Below are 23680 nucleotides of genomic sequence, written 5' to 3'. Positions count from 1 at the left end.
CTCGTGCGTCATTTCTTTAAAGGCCTTACTGCAAAAAACAAATTTAATGAACAGCTCAAGCTTTTCTTTCTTCTTCATCAGAGCAGACTGCTTACGATGTTTGTGTGAAGATACCTGGAGGCTGTTATGGAAACATTTCTGCTTATAGTGTAATGTGAGATTGAGAAAGAAAAGGAACAAAGTGAATGAACGGATGGCAGAGATCCAGATCTTTGATAGTGATGCAGTATGGATCGTATGTAGAGGTGAAACGGAGCGTGGATATAGCTTCCAGCTCTGCTCGGGAGACCATGTGTATGTTCATGTTTGCATGTTGAGTGATGAGCAGTCACAGGTTCATCCTCTAACCAAGGCATGTCTGCACAGGCACACAGGTCTGTGTTCCTCCTGCTGAAACACAGACTCATCAGTGGTTAAATCTGCAGGTTAATGAAGACCTTAAGTCCAACCTACAGAGTCCTGTTTGAAGTAGAGTCATATCTGTCACTTTTTGTCCTTCACTTGCAGTTAATCCCTCCTGGATTACAGAAAAACACAGAAATAGAGAGGTCACGACTCGATATTGACAGGTTGACCTCCCTCCTCTAAGCACAGCTAATACCCACTCATCTTTCAGCTCTTTCCTCCAGACAAACACTGATTCATTTCTCTTCTCTTGACATCTCTAAGCTTGTTTTTAGCTTTTGGAGCCTCCAAACAATCCTTCGAAACCCCTGTGTCTCTTTTTCTTCTTTCACCTAAAAACAAAGCTGCTGAGTATCTCCAATGAATCTGACAAATTTTTCCTTTTTTGATTAAGATTTTCTTCTTCAGTTTGACAGTCTGCAAGTTTATCCAAAGACTTTCCTGCAGAGGTCACAGGTCACCCTAAACAGCCACGTGTCAGCGCCTGCTTGCTCTATCACAGCGGCAGACGCCTGCTTTCCATCCTCCTCCGTCCTCTCCCTGCGATTGTTCCCGTTATTGTAAAACCTTCCAGGTATGATCTCACCGTTTGTCCCGGACACCTGGCTCCAACCCCATCATGCTGTCATCATCCTGGCCTCTGACCTCTTTCCACGCCATCTGTGGACTCACTTTAAACTTTCAGGGATCAAGCCGTGAAGCGGCTGTTAGCCTGCGAGCCAGCTAGCCTGCTATCTGAGGTCATGATTCAGTGTTGAGGGGAGTTTTCTCCAGACTCAGATGCTCTGTTTTGACACACTTCAGGCCTGAGTGTGTGTGGTCTGCCCTTTGGCTCCTGCCGGGAAAGTCCGGCAAGTTAAAGAGGACAAAGCGGACAGGATGAAACCTGCTCCTCTGAAACCTGATCCAGAGATCAGAGCAAAGAGAAGCAGATTATCCAGAACCAAAAGATCAATAAAGAAATGTAGATTTGTCCTGACCCTGCTCCTTTTTTCTTCAGCAACAACGCCCTCAGCAACAGCTGCTTCTGACTAAATCCAGTCACTGCTGACTGGATGGAAATCCCAAAATTTCATCAGAGGAATCAAAGCAGAACTGACTTGGTAATTTCACAAGAAGAAATGTCACCAAAAACTTCATCCATGCGTCTTTTAAAAGTCCATTTAAAGCTGCTTAAGTGACGCAGGATGAATTACGACATGGAAGTCAAAAGACTCTGAAACACACAGAGACAAAAGCAGAAGTTAAACTTGTGACCTGTCTGAACCAGGATGACACAATCTCTCTAAACACCTCGACCCCCTTCAGTCAGGACGATGGGATCAGGTCTGGTTCACCTGAGGGTAGAAAACAGATCCTCACTTTTGCTCTGATTGGAGCCAGCTTTGGCAGGTCCAACCCTGACAGCTCAGAATACAGACCCAAAACAACAGAGATCCTCGTCGTGGAAAATATGATATGGATTATTAGAATAAGCTTTTGTTTTTGACCTTGGATGGTCGGACAGCTCGAAAGATGGAAAATATTTATGGGAGAGGAAGAGGCCTTGGGTTACAGCTAAACCAAGGACACTGCATCTACATATGGCATGCATGCTTTCACCACTGCACCCCTGATGTTGATTTCATTCAATGCAACCAAAACTGCTTGATTCTTTAGTTGGATATGTGAAGTTTTTGGTCTTCCCAAGACTTTCATTAAGCTACCGTAGTCGTCAAACTTGTGACTATCTCAAAACTTCTGAATGAGTTGGTGCAAAAATGTATACTTCCAAGAAGAGTAATCCCACCAACTTCTTGTATGATATTTCCATGAAGTCTGGGGTTTTTTTTTTTGGCATTACCCCTTCGACACATGGGGGTCGATGGGTTCAAAAACTGTTTTCACAGCACAGGATTTCATGGATTGTTCGGCATCACCTTCTCCATCCTAACGTTAGTTAGTCAGCTTATACTCTGACACCTACTGGCTGGACAAGTGAGCAAACCAGAAACTTATCGAAATTTAGTTTGCTGATGGAATACAAGATGTATAAAGCATGGTAGTAAAATCTTTAATCTCTCTAAAACTAAGAAAAAAAAAACGACAAGAGGATGTTTTTTTGGGAACCCAAGTTAGCAACAATATTTAAAAATGAGAATGTTAGACAGTCATCATACTGCCACCTACTGGCCAGATGTTGTAAACACTCTAGAAATTTTTCGAATCTAGATGGCCGATAGAGGGGCTGATGCTTAATGTCGCTCAGGAATATTTTACAGTCCTTTCAATTCAAGAAGAAGCTTATGAGTGGATATTTTCAGAGTTAGCAACAATATTAGCAAATATGTCAGAGAGATATTTCAAAAAACATGAACAAATGACAATTTTCTACATTTTTGGGGGACCTTAGTTGCACTTTATGTTTGTGTTAATAACAAGTAAAGACAATGTAAGGATACGTGTAGAATTACGCAAATTTGCGATACATTCAACGCTCTTAGACATTTTGACACTTGTTTATTTTGGTTATACATGAGTGTCAGAATATCGTGCTGTGACAGCCAATCAGTATGAAGATTCTATGGTAGTGTTTGACCCATCGACTGTAAAAAATGGACGTCATCTTGCTTGGTTTGAAGTGAGGTTGCCACAAAAACTGCTCCCCCTGGTGGCTGGCTGCAGTATAGGTCAAAAAAATCAATCTCCCCAGTCATTCCAGATGGGCTGTGGTCAAACTTTAAAAAATAAATACTCCTCGTAGAAATGTTTCTCATGTCTGTTTGTTGTGGTAATTTGAGGATATCATTTGGCTGTCCTGTATTCAAGTCCTCTTTTTTTCTGAAGAGTTTCATTTTCATTAGTTCTAAGAAGTTAAAAACAGATTTAACATGATGCTTAACAACAATTGACAGCTGCCGTTCTTGTGTAATTTTTTCTGGGATTGTAAAATATGTCAGGAGGTAGAGTCAAGAAGTGATTAGACTCTCGAAAGAAAAAAAAAACATATTATTTTTGTCACCTGGCTCCCAGAATCCCTCACAGTCTCTACTGCGCAGACTCTAGCTGCACAACTGATGCCAATGGCGGCGCCTGTGATGGGGGTATTTTGGCTTCAAATCCATATGATGATAAATGGCGGAGCCACGCCGTCCACTCTATATACAGTCTATGGTCTGACCTCACAAAGCAGTGGAGGTTGATGGATCTTTAAAAATCGGAGACAGAATGATATCATCTGTTCGTCTTCTTGAACTCTGTAACTCTACCTGTTTTTACAGGAACAGGAAAAAAAAAAGAGCTTGCTTTGAAGAAAGGGAGAGGACTGATTATCTGTCATTTGACTCAATCTATCAGTGAAACTAGAAAGTTAGCAGAACAGACTTCCCCTGGTCAAGGTCAACCTGTTTGATGACGATAGACTGGAGTGCACTTTGAAGGAAACCACTCCACTCCTGCAAGATTCGCATCTTTGGGCTCCCATGAAAAGAGCAAGTTATTTGCACAAATTAACAAAGGAAATTGTTTTATCTGTGTTTGTGTGAATAAAATATAAAACTACAAGTGTTAGCATGTTGAGCTATGCTAGGACCTTAGTCTTTGGCTTCATTTTTGAACACTCTTTGCTGCAGATTAATGTACGTGACAAATTCAGTAACTTCCGCAATGAACGTGAAGTCGAATGAAAATGAAGGTTGAACAAAACCGTCCAGTATCAGGGATGTCTGGTGGAAAAAAGAGACTTTGAGAAGTGGAAATGGGATTTTTTTTACCTCCCACAGAGTCCCCCTAGAGTCCCCCTAAAGTCCCCCCACCTCCAGCACTCTCTTGTTTTTGTCCAACAGACCCCAAAGTCCATTAAGGGACCCAAACAAACCTAATAAAGATTTGAGGGTTAAAAAGAGGAGGAGGTTTAGAGGGGGAGGTGCAGATCTGAATGGATGTGACAACAGTGTGTGTTTCTGTCTGTGTGTGTGTGTGTGTGTGTGTGTGTGTGTGTGTGTGTGTGTGTGTGTGTGTGTGTGTGGCACTTTGTTTTTGCCATGGGGCAGTCAGCTCGCAGGCTGAATGAGGATGAATGACGGAGTGAGTGTGAAAGAAGGAGAAAGTTTGTGTGCAGCGTTTTCTTCTGGGCCTATCATTACCAGATGTCACAGAGAGGGAGGCTGCCAGACAAATCACTCCTTCTCTTTCTCTCCATCTCTCCCATTCCTCCCTCTGCCTGTCTCCATTTTCCTCCCTCTCTGTTTTTTCACTTCCTCCTTCTTCGTTTCCAGCTGTTTTTTGGTGCACGCAGCGTGAGCGGGGAAAGTTCTCCACCAATTGTTTCGTCCTGAGAGGAGCTCGGCGGTTGGACCCCTCCCTCCTTCTATCTCTCTCCCCTTTCTCTCCCTCTCCTTCTCTCTTTTTCTCCTCCCCTTGTTGTGACAGAGCACACCTGCTTGATCTTGGCTACACGCGCTCCGAGTCCAATTACCACATAGGCCCTCGCAGCCACTCCACAGTCTCATCCCCCCACGCGACTGGATTTTTGGGAGTCAAGCTCATCTTTGCCCACTTGAACCCTCTTTGCCTCGCTTCTACTGAGAACAGGTAAGCTAATCCTCTGACTCTGAGGTGGATGACGATGAGAAAAGTGAGAGTGGGTGAGAATGAAAGTGTTGAAAGGATTTTGTTTTTGCTGAATGTCAGGAACGTTTGTAAAGTCAAGTTATACGCCAACGATGTGATTCTGCACGTCTGAAATCTTGGTTTGTTTGACACTGTAAAAGTCTTTGTGTTCTCTGTTTTAATCTCTTCTCTTTGTACTTTTTCTGTTGTGAATACTGCGATGCGTTGCCAGGTTTGTTCCCACAGCTCTCTTGGCTTTGTGATGAGAGACTTTAATCATTTCCAGGGAACGCGGAGAGCAGCAGCCGGGGAGGGGGTGTGGTACTGAAGTTGATGCTGGTACCTCTCTCCTCTGCCAACAACCTTATTCTTCTGGGCCATCTCTACTTTCCAAAGAAACTTATGTGTTAATCTTTTTTCTGATTCATTTCTTTCTTTCACTTGTTGCTCTCTGAGCTGATTTGACAAAGGATGTGGACAGTGTTTGCTGGATGTTTGGATGTAGACCATCTGAAAGTTCTTCCCTGAGCGAGTTTGGAGTGTTTGTTTAGTTCTGGCAGAGTTAATGCTTACACAAAGAGAAGGAAAGATCCTCTCCCTGGGTTGTTTCTGGTCATTATTTGCTTATTTCAGCAGAAAGGATTGTGATTGATGTCACCTTGTTCTTTTGCCCTTTTTCTCCTGTTTTCTTTCCCTGTGGCGTTGGGCGGTCTGCGAGTAAATGAAGGGGGAAAAAGGGTCAAAACAACACACAGGATTTCTCCGCGTTGAGTCACTTTTCTACAAGACTTTCATTTGGAAAAAGCTGCTTCTTACACTTTCCACTCCAGCAGACAGGCCATTTCAACCCTAATCTCTTATCGTCCCGCTCCGTGGCCCTGTTCCTCCTCAAAGCCAGCCACAGTGGCGTTCACTGCTTGTGTTTTCACAGCGCCCAAATTGCCCTGGGCAACTTAAAGCGAGCGTCTTTGAAGAGGAGATGAAAAAAAAGCTGTACCTGGCAACGCACAGCGCCATTAATCCTGAAATGGTACAGCTTCCTCTATCAAAGAGAGGGCTGAAGCTTCCAGAAAGCCACCAAACAGCTTCAGTTAACTCATTACATCCTTCATGCCTGAGAGTGAGACTCAGCTGCAGGAGGAGGCCCTGTGAATGAAATAAGAGGCAGCTAAAGTATGTTTAGAGCAATAAAAGTTCCATATGAGTTCATATTTCTCAGCAGATGTTTCACATTTGGAGCAGGGATGAGTGAATGTTTGGAGGCCCCAGATTTGCACTCAGGGGCCGCATTTTTTCCATCTGGACTCCGACTGTCTGAGCTCAGGAACAATGGAATTAAATGGACATCAGCCATGAGACCGGTTCCTCCGCCGGAATACCAGAAAGTTCCACATGTCGGTCTGCACGCACGGCCAAAGTTTTGAGGGTCAGACTGAGAAAGAAAATACCGAGAGCTACGGGAAGAGAGAGTCTCAGGAAGGAAGGAAGGAGGAGGAGATGGAAAGAGAAGAAAGGAGAAGCAGTTTGTCCACGTCTGTGCAGACGGTTGATACAGGGACTGAGGTTGATGGCAGGCCGACAGCTCCTCGCATGGAACAGCTGAAATGTGGTTTAACCACTTGCTGGCTTTCTCATGCTGAACTCGACTGCAGGCATCACCTCGAATGATCTCTGAGCGTTTGCAGAGCCTCTGACCTTTTCTCTGCTGCAGAAATTACACAGAATATCCTCATGAATACAGATTCCTGCAAACACATGGGAGTGTGGACGGCTGGTTTCCCGATAGCGCTGAAGAGGTAGAAGTGATGCAACACGAGCACTTTGGCTCTGAGGTTGTTTTTCGCTGCATATTTTCAGATGTTCTCACTCATGAAGCCCCTGAAGGATCACAAATCTGCCGCTGACCACCGACTCCCTGCACCACATCCAAGCACAGGCCCCTAAAAGTCTGTGCTTCAGTATCAGTTGAGTTTGTGATGGGTTAAAAAGGACCACACGTGTTCAAACGTCCTGCAGCTTGTAAATACCTCACAGTGATTCACAGGCGGCGCACACAGACTCAGAGAACAGCGGGATGGTCGCTGGTGTCTGCTTTCTACTGCGACGTGGTTTGGTTCAAACCCAGAGGACGTTCTGTTTCACGTCTTTCGTTTTCTTGATATGGTAATGCCTGAACGTTTCAATGAAAGGCCGCCGCAGAGAAAAGAAAGTGACAAAGCAAAGCAGGGAACATTACTTGACTCCCTCATGCGAGCGCGGCTGCTTCCTGTCTGGGAATCATTAGTAATGCTGGGGCCGGAGCGAGGGGGGAGGAAGGAGGGAAGGAGGGAGGAGAGATGAGACAAAAGAGGGACACAGGAGGGTTGACAAGGATGCTGGTGCTGCAACAGGAAATGTCAACCTCTCTGTCTTCTTCCTGAGTGTGACAGGAAGTGATGGATGGCAGGTTTTGGATTCTTCAGATGGAGATGGTTGGAGTTTCATTTATCCTTCTCTGGGATGGATTAATGGAAATACAGCCTAAACTGTCCCACAGCTGCTCCTGCTCCCTCTGATTGATCTGCTCTGTGCTATAGATCTGCAGGCTCCAGCAGGCATCTGCTTACCATACCTAGCACGCTAAAACTCCTCTGAAACCCCACTGAGGCCTGTGACTCATCATTTCTCTCAGTGTGGAGTCACCCTAAACGCTTCGCCCAGACTTCTGTCAGTATAAAATGTGGTTATAGACTCTCTGATGTCACACTTTGGTTTCTGAAGAGGAAACAATCAGCCTAGATTTTAGTCAGCCTATCAAAGCTTCTCTAGCCTCCTGCCCAACAGCTACACTGAGGCCACCTGTCTGTCGAGTTAGCTAACGTTAGCTTAACATCTTCAAAACAGCTGAGTTGTAAATAAATTCAAAAAGAAACAAGACTGTTTTTGAAAACTAAAACTGTAGGCGCTTTCAGAATGAGTTTTTTAACATTGGTGTTTATGGAGATTGCTTTGCTTTTTGGAGCCAGCCTCAAGTGGACACTCCAGGAACTGCAGCTTTATTTTTACCTTTGAATTTTTTGCCTTCAAAGTTTCATTTTCTTGCTTTAAACCTCTTTTAAGAGATAACAGTGGACAGAGGAGGGAACAAATGGAGGTCGAATTAGATTTTGTGCTAAGGCTAGCCTTTAGCATCCCTGCTAACTGCTGTAATGAAGTCACTTGCCAGTCAAGTCAGTCACACCCCCTAAAATGCAAAACTTGTAGCCTTATCATCTTTAAAATGAAAGCGATACCAAAAATTCATCAGATATGAGAGTAAAGAAAAAGAAATGTGCTGCCTCGTGTGGACACTTGGGGAACTGTAGTTTCCTCCTCAAGCTCCATTCAAGAGGGGTAGTTGCTCTAATAGAAATGCTGGGTCAATCTAGGTTTTCGTCATCATAGCAAAATGATGGAGCTTAAAATTAGCCTTTAGCTTCCTGGCTAATTCACCCACATTTTTTATAGTGCAAAACTTGAAGCCTTAGTGTATTATAGATGATTAATTATTAAAAAATTAACAGTGAAATGTAGGCATCTTTCTCCAGTGTCAGAATTGAAAATTGAATATGGGTGTCAATGGGGTTCCTTTCCTTTTTGAGCTTGTCTCAAGTGGACACTCCAGGAACTGCAACTTTATTTATAGCCTCAAGTTTTTTTGTCTTCAAAGTTTCACTTTTTTGCTCTTAAGCCTAAAAAAAAGTAGACAGAGAGGGAGGGAAAGAAGAAATAGTGAGAGGTTAAAGGGCCAAAGGTTGGATTTACAGCCTTTATACGTGGGGTTCACAACTTTAGAGCTGAACTGCCTCCTCTTGGCTTCAGTTTTAACGACAGAGTTTGGTGGAAGTCCAGAGAAATGGGACAAGCTTTATCCGAAAGAAGTGGACTGACTAATTTGGCGTAAATTGGTGCCCAAAGTTTTGGGACATGTGCAGGATCTGGATTGACTCAAATAAGTAAACTCAGAAGACAGAAGACACATAGGGCTCTCCAGGTTTTTGGGTGTTATCTTCTGTTTTGTAAAGTTAGATTTTTCAGGATTTTATGTCTTTATTTCCAATCCAATATGGCAGAAAAGATCCACCTGTGACACATCATTTCACCGCCCTGCCCTCTGCTCTGAGTTCAGCAACGTCAATTTAACGACGTCAATCGTTCTGGCTTCCTGCATCTCTCACTCGCAGGAAACATGTTTGGGTGCAGATTAGTCAGTCCACTTCTCGCAGATAAAGCCTGTCCCATTTTTCGTCTTGTAAGCTGGCGCACGGCCACGACACAATGAGATGCTGGATGAGTTCCTGGGTGAGGAAACACTGAAGTGATTCACACTGAAAGGAGCCGCTGAGATAATGGTTTTGTAGATGTTTGCAGATGTTTGCTGTGGTAATAAATTTATCCAACATCACATGGAGGCACAGATAGTTTATGTGCAGTTTATAAGAAGTCAGATCACGACTCTTTAACTGCGGAGAACTACAGTTTCAGGTGCGATCACCTGGATTAAAAGAATGCAGAGGGGAAAACCCTCTCAGTCTCTCTCTGTCCCTCTGTAAAGGAGATGAAAATGCTGATGCAGAGTTTGCGTGGTCAGAGCATGTTGCAGCTCGCTGTGCTGACAGCCCTCAGGGTTTAACATGTGCACACTCGAGTGTTTGAAGAGTCAGAGCTGCGTGTGTAGAAAGGTGGGCATCCTGCAGGGCTTGTGGCCTCATCTTTGCAGACTGGTTCATCTGATGCATCAGAAGCTGCAGAAAGAAGCTGGTTTTAACTTTTTAGGATCGATTTCTGACACATTCCTTTAACCCTGCAGCTCCAAATCCTAAAGCCCTTAATGCAATTATCTTAATACTCCTTATAGACGCTGTCTTTGTTGTTAGCAAACAATAATCCCCCAGAATATCTTCAGTTTCTGTTCCAGGATCTTGTTTTCAGCCCCTCGGAGCCTCGTTATGGCTCAAAGTGCAGAAACTCTTAACAAAAACTCAGCTCCACGTCTCTGTCTTTCCCTCTGTGCCCGTCTGGCTCGCGTTAAAAGCTGCAGAAACATTTACAGGCCGAGGCTGATGGATTGATGGGAGGACACATGGAGGGCAGACTGAAACCCTGCACCGTGCACATGTGCATGTAGATCTGTTAATGTGCTCGTAGCTGTGGGTCAGAGTGGGCAGATAAGGTTCAGTGAGCAGCAGGAGACCTCTTCTTTAACTTTCTGGAGATAACTCTGAGAGTCTGCACGAGGCGCCAGATGTGAGGAGGAGGTCGTGATGGATAGACTCTGAGATTACTTCCACGGTGAAAACAAACCATCACAGATATGTACGAGTGCTTTACATCCCTTAATCCAAAAAGTGACGACATCATGCCGCAGCCAAGTCTGAAGACGAGGTTTTTGTTGGAGGGAGCCTTCAGCTGAGCTCAGATAAGAGAGTCTGACACGGCCAAGATTACTCATTCTGTCGAGAAGACTGGAACAACGTGTCCTCCGGGTCTGGTCTTAGTTTAAGCGCCTCCTGTACAGTATGTTCTCCATGTTTCCAGCCGGCGTGGAAAACTGCATCGAGACATAAAGCTTCATGTGACACCAGTCCAGGTTTGTGAGATCACTCCTGAGCGTTTTCAGGAGAGAAGGTTTCAAAGCAGAGTACTCACTTCCCTCCTGTTCCCATGCTCGGTTATACTGTATGCATCACTGTAACCACTGGACTGGAGCTGTACAGTGTGTTAAAGTGGCTGTTCTGTGGACAGGAGCTGTAATTACGGCCTGCAACGAGAGTCCCTCAGAGCTGTGATCCTCATGACCTGACGTAACCTGGATTACACGAGAACCTCGCGTTTTCCTCCTGTTTTCTGTCATTCAGGACGCAAACTCTTCAAAACATCACATCTCTTTAGAAAACTCCACATGCAACACTTTGGGTTTTTATTTACACCCACAAAAAGAGCCTCTGACAGCTTCTGAAGCAGCCCCGAGTCTAACCAGCTGATGGTTTTGGGTCAGTTTCACGATCCCGGTCAAGGTCCGCTGTAGACCAACTTCTCCCAAATCATTTGTTAGCAGCTGCGGCTCAAATCTGCCCTTCAATTATTGTGGCACCACGAGGGAGAGAGCAACTTTTTTGGCTAAAGACATGACACGCAGATTGCTGGTCTCTCTGTCTCTGTCTCTGTGTGTGAAGGGTCACAGAGTTTGGATCACCATACTGTTTGAATCTCAGAGCCTCCTCAGGGTTCAGTAACAGTTTGTTTCTGCAGGAGCATCATCAGCGTGTGTTAAATATACACTCAAATTCTTCAATAACAAACAAATATACAATCTCTGCGACTCGTTACTGTAAATATCAAACAGTCCTTTCCCGCTGATGTAAACAGTACCAGACGTTGAGTTTCCCATGTAGCATCCTGAGTGTGTTTGTGTGAAAGTAAACGCAGATGTTGAGCAATGAGCCAACAGCACATCTTAAAATCTATCTAAAATAAACTCCAGAAGCTTCTCTGATAGAAAAGATTATTATGACTATTTTTATGTAAACATAGAAAAGATGTTCAGCAGTCTTACAAGTGTGCAGGCAAGACAGGAATGCTAAAGCTAGTAAGCTAATACTGCAAATCAAGCTAAGAGAGGAAAGATAAAATCAGCCTAATGGAAATAAACTAGTGGTTTTCATACAGAAATTAAATGTAGGTTATATATTTTTGATATGTGTTGAAATTCAAACCAATGCTAGAAAATGCTAAAGGTTAACTTTTTAAAACTGTTAGCTAAAGTTACATATGAATGTTGGAAATAAAGTGATAATGAAAGAAACAGACATAATATGTGAATACAGCAAAGTTGGAAAAAAACATATAGAATAAAACAGAAAGTGTTCAAAAAGTTAGCATGCTAAAGCTAAAGCATCAGAAAGCTAAAAATCAAAATGATAGATTAGCATAAAGAAACAAAACCAGTTTAAGGGAGCATAATGATATTTTTTTTCCATAGATGGAAAAGTAGTTAGCTAACAGGGACAGAAATATGGTTAAAAATGCTTAAAAAGTTTTTTGGCTGAAAATAAGAACCCTTTGTTACAGTCGGCCGATGGTGAAAAGAAATCGCTAAATTATGGCTGATGATCGAATCTCTATAAGACAAGGTATTTAAACACGTCTCCACTCTCACCTGTCCCTGCTACTCCTATGTTAACCATTCTATTCTACTGTCTACAAGTATCGTCACCTCTGCCCTCGACTCCTCCAATTGAGTCTGTACATGTGTATTTACCCTTGTGAGAGATTTTGTAACGCACTCCCTGGAAAGCCTGAGCAGGTTGCTTTGCTAACCCAGAAAGTACTCTATATAGCACGACTATAACACCAGCTACAAAGGTCTTTACACACTGAGTTCGTTTTTTTCATCCCAAATTGACACGTCACAAAATAAATTTGATCCCATGTTATGTCAATCACATTTGTACACTCTCGCCAAAAGTTTCGTTGGCCATTACTTTTTCCGGACAGGTTCGAATTTTTTTTGTTTATATGCATCCACCAGCTCGTTTCGCGGAATCACAATCTCACATTTCCTGACATATTTTCTCTAAACATTTGGGGTGTTGTTTAGATGATGAATGAAGACTTGAGTGTGCCTGTGTGCCTGTGCCTGAAACGCACTGACAGCCGCTGCTCAGGATCAATTGCTTGGTGCTTCCATTTTTCTTATATTGTGAATTTTCACAATTAATACAAAAATAAATGAGATGAGATGAGATGAGATCTTTTATTGTCTCCCATGGGAGAAATTTGTCTTGGACGCGAGGGCCCAGGCGACACTCACACTTCAGTCCAATCACACTCAAACATAAAAAATAAAAAATAAAAAGTTACTCTAGAATGTGTCCATTACATATACACAATTTACAGCACAGTTTGCAGTATATTGCACAATGCCCATGAATAGAAGAAAGAAAGAAATTATTGCACAATGCCCACCGGGAAAAACTAAAAAACTAACAACTAACAAATGCATCAGATTCAGTGTGCGAGATGTCTCAAGGTGTCTGTGAGTGACGTTTTCGGATAACGGATTCAAAAAACACATCCGAAAAACAGAAAAACAGAGTCTGTGAGCAAGGACCTTAACTGTATTTCCATTTGGCAATAAATGTTCCAAAACTAGGGCGCTCCTGACTGAAATATAGTTACGGCTAATCTTTGAATAATAACACTGAACATTTGTTGAAAGAAAAAACAAATTTAAAGTAACCGATAAATGGTAAAAATAAGATGATGTCAGACAATTTAGGAGCATTCAATCCCTTAAAAAGTGACAACTGTGATAAATAAACTGGGACAAGAAGCTAACATTAGATAGCTTACACACAGGACGGCGCAAGCTACATAGTCAGTGTGCACTACATATGTCATTGTATTGAAATTCTGTTTGAATAATATTCACTTTTAGAGTGTTAATAGATTCAGATATCAATTTAAGATGACTTTGTAGTTTACCTGTACAGGTAACAGTAGTGCCAACACTTGTTTAGTTGTTGTTTTTTGGCCTTTCTTTAAGCTGATTACATCTTAACCTGGCTTCTGTAAAGATCTGGAGTTTAGTTTCATCTGTGTTTATAAGTAAAGGAACGTCCTGGGGCTCGTCTCCTCTCACAGACTGATATTCTGTTCTCCTAACGCAGCTCCACCTTTCACCTCCTGCCTCAAACTGAGTCTTTAAATATCTTAATGGACAAACTTCACTAAACAGATACGCCCCTGTGTTTAACCCTTAACCCCAGCCTTCAACCTCCGACCTTTGACCTCTACCTCTCAGGAGATCAGTCAGTCTGCTGTTATAACTTTCTCTCTCTGTCTCTGATTAAATGAACGTCACAGCGAGCTGGAAACTACTCACAGACTGTTTTTAAACCTTTGATCCGTGTCCTCTCCAGGCTCCCTGCTCGCGGCACCATGAGGTCAGCCTGTCTCTCTCTGCTCCTGGTCACCGCCTGCTGGGCTCTGCCCTTCCGCCAGTCCGGCTTCCTAGACTTCATGATGGAGGACGAGGCGGGATCGGGTGATGAAGTCACAGGTGTAGGCTTCCCTCCCATGCCCGAAGGCCCCAAGTGTCCCTTCAGATGCCAGTGCCACCTGCGTGTGATCCAGTGCTCTGACCTGGGTAAGAAAACTCAGATAAAGAAGTGCTGCTGTCCTGTGTGGCATGATTTGTGGAGTTTCTCTGTGGAATAATGAAAGCTGGAGCTCAGCTGGTTGTTTTCTTGATTTATTATTTGTCTGAGGTGTGAAATAAAAATGTATGTCCCATTTAGGAGAGACAAAACTTTGGGTTTTGCATCATTTAGAGAAAAGAAGCACTTTGTCACCCAAGATATTCAATTTCAGGATGACAAAAAAGATAAAAGGAGCAGATAAAAGTTTGGGAAGCTGTGGATACACGTTATTTAGATTAATAGTGTCTTAAAGTCTGAATAAAATCAGGCTCGAGGTCTGTCTGCTGCGCTTTTAATCTTCCCTGTATTGTTCTGAATGACAGAGCAAGTTTTATTAAAGCAGAAACAGTGACCAGCTTTACAAGCTCAGCTGTCTCCATCGTCCACCCAAACCCACAGGGTCAGTCCCGGGTAGACAGAGTCCGGCCTCATTGTGAAATCCTCTGGAGAGCTGCTGATATCTTAAAAGCTAACAGATGTTATGAGTCCTGCTTCACTTCCTGTTTAAGAGGGTCTTGATCATCCTCCAGTTAAAACACGCTGACACGTCGCAGAGGTCGCCTCAATGTAAAGAAACACGACAGAAAACAATCACTGCGCTGGTTTTTAATCCGGCACAGTCACAACAGTTTACAAAGATGTAGTCCTGGTTGTTTGGAGCGAATCTGCTCTGTTTGTCTCATCTGATGTTCAGCGAACACACAGCCTGAGTCATCTCACAAACTCACTGCAGAAAATCCCCCGGCCTCATTTATTCTTGTTTATTACATAAAAGTGCTTCACTGCGCAGTTTGCTTTGATAGCTTCTTGGCTCGGACGATGTTTGGAAAGAAGAAAGGAACAAACCTCACGGAGACTCATGAAGGGGGGTGAAATGAAATGAATAGTGGAGTGGGCAGACAGAACGGGGTCAGACTGTTTCAGGTTTGTGAGATAAGAAGGGCGAGGCCTGAGATGGTGAAATGGAAAAGGGTTTAGGGACTCAGATGGACTGGTTGGTCGAGACTGCTGGAGGGAGTGATGTTCAGAGAAAGGATGGTTCCATTACATCACTCCGTCCTCCAGCCGGGCCTCAGTCAGCAGCAGGTTTTACCCAGGAGACGCAGCTCCATGGCTGGATCAGAAGTGTTGGCCTCCAGCCTGCATCTGTTCTCCAGACCTGCTGGAAAACGTACAAACACACACTTACTCACATTAGGACACACAACTTTAACACACACACACAGGCACACACACAGGGGTGAGCAAGAAAGGAAACTGTCCCAAAGCAAAACTTAAAAATCAGTAGTTTTCCAAGCCCTCTCTTAGCTCCTTTAATTTGGCCCAACATTTAAACAGGTTAATAAAACACACAAACAAGAAAGACGGTTAAGGGCCTTTGTCCACTGGCAGTTTTGCTTCTTCTTCCTTTTTTTTTTTTTTTTAAACAATGTACAAAGTGGCATTAAAGAGCACAAGTTTGGCCTAAGATAAAAAAAGGTCAACAAAGCACAAGAGGTAAAAGATGACTTAGGGCCTGTGTCCACTAACACTTTTTTTTCCAGTAACTGTGCCAAATCTCAATTTAAAGCCTTTTTATCTAGCTCTCTTGTAGCTTACTGTAAAACAGGAGCAAAGTTTGGCCTGACAGTGAAACAGGTTTACATAACATACAGACAGGTGAAAGATTGATAAGGGCCTGTTTCCACTGACATAATTTTTGTGCTTAAATCACCCTGCTTTAGTTTTGGGGTACTTTTAAACAGCACCAACCTTTCTTACTTAACCAGAGTTATCCTATAGCCTGCAATCTCTAGCAATTTTGAAGAAAAACTTGAGTCTGAAGATTATTTTAACTTCTATTTTATCCTACAGAGTAAAATTAAGTTTATGTTAAAGGTCAACAAACATATTCAAAATAGGTTAAAGACTGCTAAGGGCCTGTCTTTACTAAAAATATTTTTGTACCAGGGGTACCTAACCATAACTTCAGAGCCTGTTAGCTCTTTTTTAGCTAACAGAGTCACATAAGGGAGGAAAAAGTTTGTCAGAGAGAATCGGTTAAGGGCCTGTCTCCACTGACTGCATTTTTTTTTTTTGCACTTGTACCCCTAAACCTCAATTTCACAACCATTTTCTCGAGTGAAAGCTCTCTGATAGCAGTCCTTCTCGTTGAAGCTGAGACTTTTAAGCCTGTTTTGAAATGTGCGGTATGCTTTATTTGCTTGACTAAATTGTGCAAAAACAAATGTTACGACTTTTGACAATTACCTGTAGCCTGTATCTTGTAGCATCAGTAGCAGCTCTAAAACAAGAAATAGCACCTTCATAGTTACTCCTCCAGACTGACCTTAGCTATTGTTATCAAACAAGATCACCTCAGAAGTCCCGCCCTTCTGGATTTTGATTGGTCGTTGAAGAAAAAGTGATTTTGACAAGGACAGTAGTATTCCTAGAGTTGAATAATTTACAGCAGACAGATTAGCAACAATAAGCAGCAGCCGTGCATTGGTTTGTACAGAAAATAAGCTCTGTTAGCGCTAATGATGCCATCAGTGGACACAGGCCCTAACTTATTCCTACAGCCTGGAGTTTAAGAGGCACCTCACGTCAAAGTCTTTGGCTTTTTTTATTAACATGTGTCTTTTCCAAATAGACAGTCCTCTGACCTTCTGAAAACACAAAATTAACTCAAATCCCATCATGCATTTGGAAAGGTCCAACATAAACACTGTAATCAGTGTTTGCAAATGCTGATGATAAGTCCGGTCCAAAGCAATCACTCTGCTGATATTTCTAATGTCTTTGTTTCAAAACAGTGTAACTATAGCCTGTGGAGGTGGATTGAGTCCTATTCATCTTGTTCTTTGCTCGCCAAGCGGCCATCAGCTAAAACATGAGATGCTGACTTCATATGATTGGCTCATTCTCGGAGGAGTTTGCGTGAAGTTTAAGGAACCAAATGTGCCAAAAAGAGGTTTTGTTTGAAGGTTTTGTCAGTTTTATGCACATTTTTCACTCATTTGTCATTTGGTTTTGTTAGTTTCTTCAGTTTTTCTGTTAACAATGGAGGGAGCATCTGTGACATTTTAGAGTTTAGCCAACCAAATGCAAAATATTTGTTTTTTAAAGTGGGAGGTATCTTAATTAGCATAAACTCCTGTTATAAATGAATGAACAAACCCTTTTAGAAATGTATGAACCTATTTTACACTGTTAGAAATGGTTTGAAAGAGATTTCTTTAAAGTCAGGGTTCCTCCAATCTCAGACAGCAGAGGTCCAGAGAGTTGGACTTTTGGTGTCAAACGATTAGAGAAGAATGTGTGTGTTCGTTTGGAGCCGTCCAGCGTGGTGCTGTAATGATGGAGGTGACCACAAACAGCTGTGATGGTTTGTGGGTCATCCTCTGCAGAGCTGGAAAAAGCTGACAGAAAAGCAAACACAGCCTGAAGTAATGTTTGGGTGAGCTGAAGAGAAGTCGTCACTAACTTTCAGGACAAAACGTGGACGGGTAAACGTCTGCAGGTTTGTTCCACAGCCCCTCCTCTGAATGTAAACTGCAGATCTTAACACCGCAGAGCCAGAGGACATTGCTCCCAGCTGTCTGCGCTCTGGAGCCGGTCTCTGTGTCACATCAGCCGTGACGTGGAGCGATAAAGCCCGAGCTAAATGACTTAGCGTTAGCTAAGAGTCCAGGTATGCAGCCGCTCACCGTCTCCAAAGGAAATTTGTGTTAGGGTCCATTTCCACCACGTGTGCTTGGTCGCACATCAGAAAGTTAGTCGGTCCCTTTGGAATGCCACCATGAAAATCGCTCTGCACCCTGTCATCGAGACTCTGTGAAGCTACCGTATAATCTGCTCCTTTTTCTGATTGTACAGTTTTTCAGCCCCTGCTCTGGAAAGCTTAGACTCACCGAGAAGAGAAGAAGTTTTTGCTAATTCGTAAATAAGATATTATGTCTCGGTACGGTTTTGAAGCCAAAATACCCCCATCACAGGTGATGCCACTGGTAGCAGTTGTGCAGCCAGAGTCTGCGCAGTAAAGACTAAGAGGGATTCTGGGAGAATCTGAGTGGAGCTGGGTGACAAAAAAAGTAATAATTATTTTCTTTCATGAGTCTAATCACTTCTTGACTTTACCTCCCGAAACATACACAAGAGCGGCAGCTGTCAATCATTGTTACACGTGACGTAAAGCCTCGTTTTTAACCTCGTATAACTAATGAAAACAAAACTTTTCAGAACAAAGAGGACCTAAATACAAGGCAGCCAAATAATATCTTCAAATCACCACAGCAATCTGACATGAGAAACATTTCTACGAGGTACATTCATTTTTTAAAGTTTGACCACATCCCATCTGGAATGACTGGGGAGATGGATTTAGTGACCTATACTGCAGCCAGCCACCAGGGGGAGCAGTTTTTGTGGCGACCTCATTGTCTTTGGTTATACCTTCAGATAAAGACAGGGTGAGCAGGGCCCAACAAAGTGGAGCTGTATTTTCTCACCTGTTCGTGATATATCACCCTGCTTATCAACAACTTCCAAGACACAAACAAGATGACAAAAAATATTGATTAAAAGTAAATTTGTTAATTTAGCCATATTGTATTGAGATGCAATATACTGACAAAGACAAAAAGGGAGCAGAAGAATTAAAGACAAAGTGTAATTTAGACTTGGGTACAAAAAATCTCTCCTCACCTCTGCTGTTGGTGTCTGGATTGCAGGTCAGGATGTTGCATACTAGAATCAACCCCTGTTGTTATGTTGCTTCCTGCAGATTAAATTAGTTTCACATGATCAGGTCGTCTTTGATGTCACTTTTTGCAGCTTGAGTATAATCCTGGCTGCTCTGAAGTTTGGACCAATCAGAATCAAGTATTCAACCTAGCTGAGTCATATGCAAACATGTTTCCCGGCTCTTTGACAGCTCTATGAGTCCTCTGTGGGTGTTTGAGCCTCTACTTTTGATGGGCTGTGACAGGAAAACTTACACGGATGAATAGGTCACCATTTTATATCCACTTCCTGTTGAGGTTAGCGTGTGGTTAACCTCCCCTCACCACCTCACCTCAGACTTGTGTTCCCATAACCTGTCGCTCTGATGGATTTATCACTCACTCATGGTTTTAACCCTCCTGTCAGGTCTGAAAGCGGTTCCTGGGGACATCCCAGACGACACCACGCTGCTCGACCTGCAGAACAACAAGATCACTGAGATCAAGGAGAACGACTTCAAGAACCTGAAAGGACTTCATGTAAGAGACGTTTCCCTCCATCTGTCTCGTATTATTAATCTTATGTAATGAGTCTTATGTAACTGTAATTCCAGCTCCTCTGCAGCACAACTTTTCTGCACAAATTACAAAAACTATGAGCGGTAGCTGAGGAACAAATCAGTCAGAACTTTATTTTTAAAGACTCGTTCCTCAGATTTGAGAAATTGAGAGCTGCACACCCAGCTTTAAATCATGAACCCCTCTTATCCTGAAACCTAAACACATCCTCCACCGTAGATCCAGCCTTAACAATCAATCTGCACTCACCAGGTGCGTGGAAACTATTCACCCTGAGGCCTTCACACCCTCACGCCTACAAACGACTCTGCCTTTTTTTCACTTTGCAATAAATACCTCCGTCTGACAGCCTGAGCTGTTTCCACTGTAAGGAAACTGACCTCTCCAGGGACTCATCCACATACCTCACATCGCTGTATGTCTGCTGCCATGAGGCCAGGCCAGCAGGAGGGAGAGTCCTCCAAATGTGCATCAGTGTGGCCTTAAAGCTGGCTCTGCATCCTGACAAAAACATCAGCCGACATCTGCTGAGCAAAAATGTCCTGTTTTCATAGATTCTCATCTGGAAAGTACAGATTATTTATGTCAGGTGGTGTTTGTGTATGTGGACGCCAAGAGCAGTGGCGTGGCGTGGAGATTTTTTTTGAGGAAGCCAAGTGAGACAAAAGCCTCTTATCTGTATTTTTTTAGGGAGTGGGGTACATAAAAGGCTATGTTGCAGTTTGTATATCGCTATTTCATGTAACGGAACGACCTGTTAGAGCGCCCAGAGAGCGCTCATTTTACTTACTTTGAACACCGACACACGCCCTTTAGCTCTCCCACTCTCACTCACTCATTCACACTCGTACATTGTCCTCTTGACTTAGCTTAAACATCTTATTAATTCATTCAACCGCCCACTTAAACACACAACCGGCCGCTTCATTCACACTGCTAATGTGCTAACCTCCCTGATTTCATTCAGTGGCTCGATGATGACGATACTGTGATTTGATTGGTTTGAGGCCAAAGACGGGGTGGCTTCCCTTGGCACAGTCTTGGTCAATCACAGATGAGCAGTGTCATGACCACGGCCTCATCTGATTGGTTAATCATTCTTGTTTTTTTTCACCAAGGGACGCCAACTCAGCTTGGCTTCCTTGTGGACAACAGCGTGCAGTATCGTATTTTCACCACGCATTCGCCACAGAACATTTACGAGGGCGCTGTTTTACACATTGTAAAATGCTCAATAACTAGAGGAGAGAAATAAGGAAGAGATGACAGTGACAAAACACAGAGGAAGTATCGAAACTGTTAAAAAGGAATATTTTCATTAAATCACAGCTACAGTCTAAAAAAAGAGAGGAAGCATGGCTTCCCTTGGCCTCCGGGAGAAAACGCCACTGGCCAAGAGTGGAAGGAGAAGAAGAGAGAAGCTGAGGTGGAGAGGTGTTTAAGATAAGATTCAGATTCCAGAAAATTAAAAATCAAATGTTTTAGAAAATAGAATAGAATGGAAAATACTTTATTTATCTCTGAGGAAAGCTCAGGAGGAGTCACAGCAGCAATCAAGAAAACAAAAGTGAGTAAGTGTATGGAAAGTGCAAAAAGGTCCACAAGAAAATAGATGAGGTCCATCTTATTGGGGAAAGATCTTACGTTCCCAATAACAATGGATGGAAGGACAGGTCGATGCCGTCACTTCTTAGCTCACACCTGAGAACCAGCACGTCGTCCTCACCTCCTTCTCCTCACCTTGTGGGGAAACATCCGGCCTTGCACCAGTTAGCATTGACATGCTACAGGCTGCTAACAGCTGAGTTCACATGTAAACAATGCAGCCATGGTTACATGTAGGATTTAGACAAACACAGGAGCAAAAATAGTAAAAATATCACTGAGGACAAAAAACAGTTTGGTGTCCATGACCAACAAATGAACCATACAAAGTGATGACCCACTCCAACTGTAAAGATGACGAAAAAGAGGCAAAAAATTTCAAGAAACAGACAAAAAAGACAGAACTGCTGCAACAAGCAGCCATAGCCTAGCATAGTTAGGTTAGCATAGTTAAAGTTTGTTTTTGTTTTTTTAAGCAAAAATGAACTTTAAGATGTGATGCCAATGTGAAAAGGCAAGAAACTGCAATGCCAAGAGTTGCCACCGAGGGGTGGTTTCAAAACAAGGTCGACTTCAATGAAGTTTCATGTTAAATCTCAAAACCTACAGATTTTTGTCACCAAGTCTCTCATTTTGGCTCCAAAAACCAACATAACATCTTTGAAAATGCAGTAAACAAACTTTATGATGTAAAAATTGATCAATCATGTCTAACTCCTGTTTCCCATCTTCTCGGTTGTTTTAAGGCTCTGATTTTGGTGAACAACAAAATCACCGTCATCCACGCCAAGGCCTTTTCCCCGCTGACCAAGCTGCAGCGCCTCTACCTGTCAAAGAACATGCTGAAAGACGTGCCCGCTAACATGCCCAAGAGTCTGCAGGAGCTCCGCATCCACGAGAACGAGATCACCAAGATCAAGAAGGCGTCCTTCCAGGGCATGTCGCACGTTATCGTCATGGGTAAGATGGTACTTAAAGACAGGGTACTTAACATGACTTAAAAAACTGGAATCTTATCAAGTGTTTTTGTCTTACTTTAAGTCAAAATGGTCTTATTATACTTGATATGAGCCACATTTAACTGGTCAGTCCAGAAAAATGTCTTGTTTTAAGTTATTTAGAGACAAAAATGAGGTCTGGAGATAACACAATAAGATAAGATAAGACAATTTTGACGTCAAGTAAGATAAAAACACTTGATAAGATTTCAGTTTTTTGCAGTGTGTAACGATAAAGTCATCACATAACGATCTTGCCACTGCTTTATGACACTTGGAGGGGTCTTTAACACCAACTCCACCCCTGGTTGGCCTGCAGAGGGCTGGCCAATCAGAGTGAAGGGGGTTGGTTGAGTGGGGAGCCTTAAAGAGACAGTAGCTAAAAAAAAGTGTCTCAGACAGAGGCTGAAATAAAGGTTTTTTAAAACAACAGAGAAAAATAAGAGGTTTTTTTTTTTTTACCTATAACACATGTAAAGAAACTACGGGAAACCAGAGGGACAAAATAAAGATTAAAAATTGAGCACCATATCCCCTCTTTAAGGAAATTGTTCACCTCTAGGTGAAACCAAGAAGTAATGGTTGGGTTTTTTATCGTTAGACATGGAAAAAGCTCCTCTCTTTTGATAACTGTGATGATTTTTGGATTGACCTCAACACCTTCCTCCATGTCAAGTGTGGTGGAGAAAGCGTTCCCTCTGAGACCTGAGGCAGGTCGTGTGTTTGCAAACAGCCCGTCCATCCAGTCCCTTTATTTATTGTTTCTCAGCCGGTAGTTCATTCTGTGGGAACGTTGGACCTCATTGATTTTGTTTAGAGAGAAGGAGAGCCGAGGGGAAAGTTTCCTTCATGGAATTTCACTGAGACAGGATTTATACACAGCGTCTGTCTGGAAGTGATCAGTTAGCTACGGGCTGCGGCAGCCTGTGAATGCATGATTACCCAGCATATGTTTTCTTCAGTTTCCCACAAAACAATCACAGATTATTTGTCCTCTCTCCTCCTTCCCCTCGTCCTGCTGCTCTTGCAACTTTGAGAAATCCTTTCAGTCTTATAAATCATGTCATCTGTTGTTGCTCAACCAAGTGTGGATTCAATCACTTTAAATATATCAGAATTAAAGTTGTAATCCGTGACGAATCGGGAAATCTGGCATGGACGGAGGCTGCATCGCAAACATGAGCGTTCATTTGCCCAAGACTTTGTTTACTGATGAGTCAGCTCCATGTTCCCGTAAAACACCCGGACAGGAATTAGATTCATTACTGCTCTTTCTCCCTCCTCCTCCTCCTCCTCCTCACTTGTTCCTTCATCTTTCAGAGCTCGGGTCCAACCCTCTGAAGAGCGCGGGCGTTGAAGCCGGTGCCTTCACTGACCTGAAGAGGGTCTCCTACATTCGTATTGCAGACACCGGCATCACAGAGATCCCCAAAGGTAAACTTAAAGCTGTTTTCACTAATAAAGGGATTAAGACTAATCCAGGTTTATCCAGCCAGACCAAAAACAGTCATTTTCCATCTAAAGAACGCATGCATGGATTTGAGTTTGAGGAAACACAGATACAGCTCTGCATAGT

The 23680-nt window shown here is 42.9% G+C and overlaps 1 protein-coding gene across 1 annotated transcript in view; it reads left to right on the top strand.

Moving 5' to 3' along the window:
* Positions 1 to 4453: 4453 nt before the first annotated feature.
* LOC141810918 (uncharacterized) overlaps positions 4454 to 23680 on the top strand; it is a 40582-nt gene continuing 21355 nt past the window's right edge. The window contains exons 1-5 of the mRNA XM_074698781.1: positions 4454 to 4977; positions 13938 to 14164; positions 19350 to 19462; positions 21853 to 22066; positions 23425 to 23538. Of these exons, the coding sequence (XP_074554882.1) occupies positions 13957 to 14164; positions 19350 to 19462; positions 21853 to 22066; positions 23425 to 23538 (649 nt within the window). The 5' untranslated portion in view covers positions 4454 to 4977; positions 13938 to 13956. The remainder of the gene's footprint in view (positions 4978 to 13937; positions 14165 to 19349; positions 19463 to 21852; positions 22067 to 23424; positions 23539 to 23680) is intronic.

Source organism: Halichoeres trimaculatus, unplaced genomic scaffold (genome assembly GCF_033239565.1).
Source record: "Halichoeres trimaculatus isolate MK-OKI-2021-1 unplaced genomic scaffold, fHalTri1.1 fHalTri1_scaffold_21, whole genome shotgun sequence".
NCBI lineage: Eukaryota > Metazoa > Chordata > Actinopteri > Labriformes > Labridae > Halichoeres > Halichoeres trimaculatus.
This window is presented reverse-complemented; position numbering and strand designations above follow the sequence as displayed.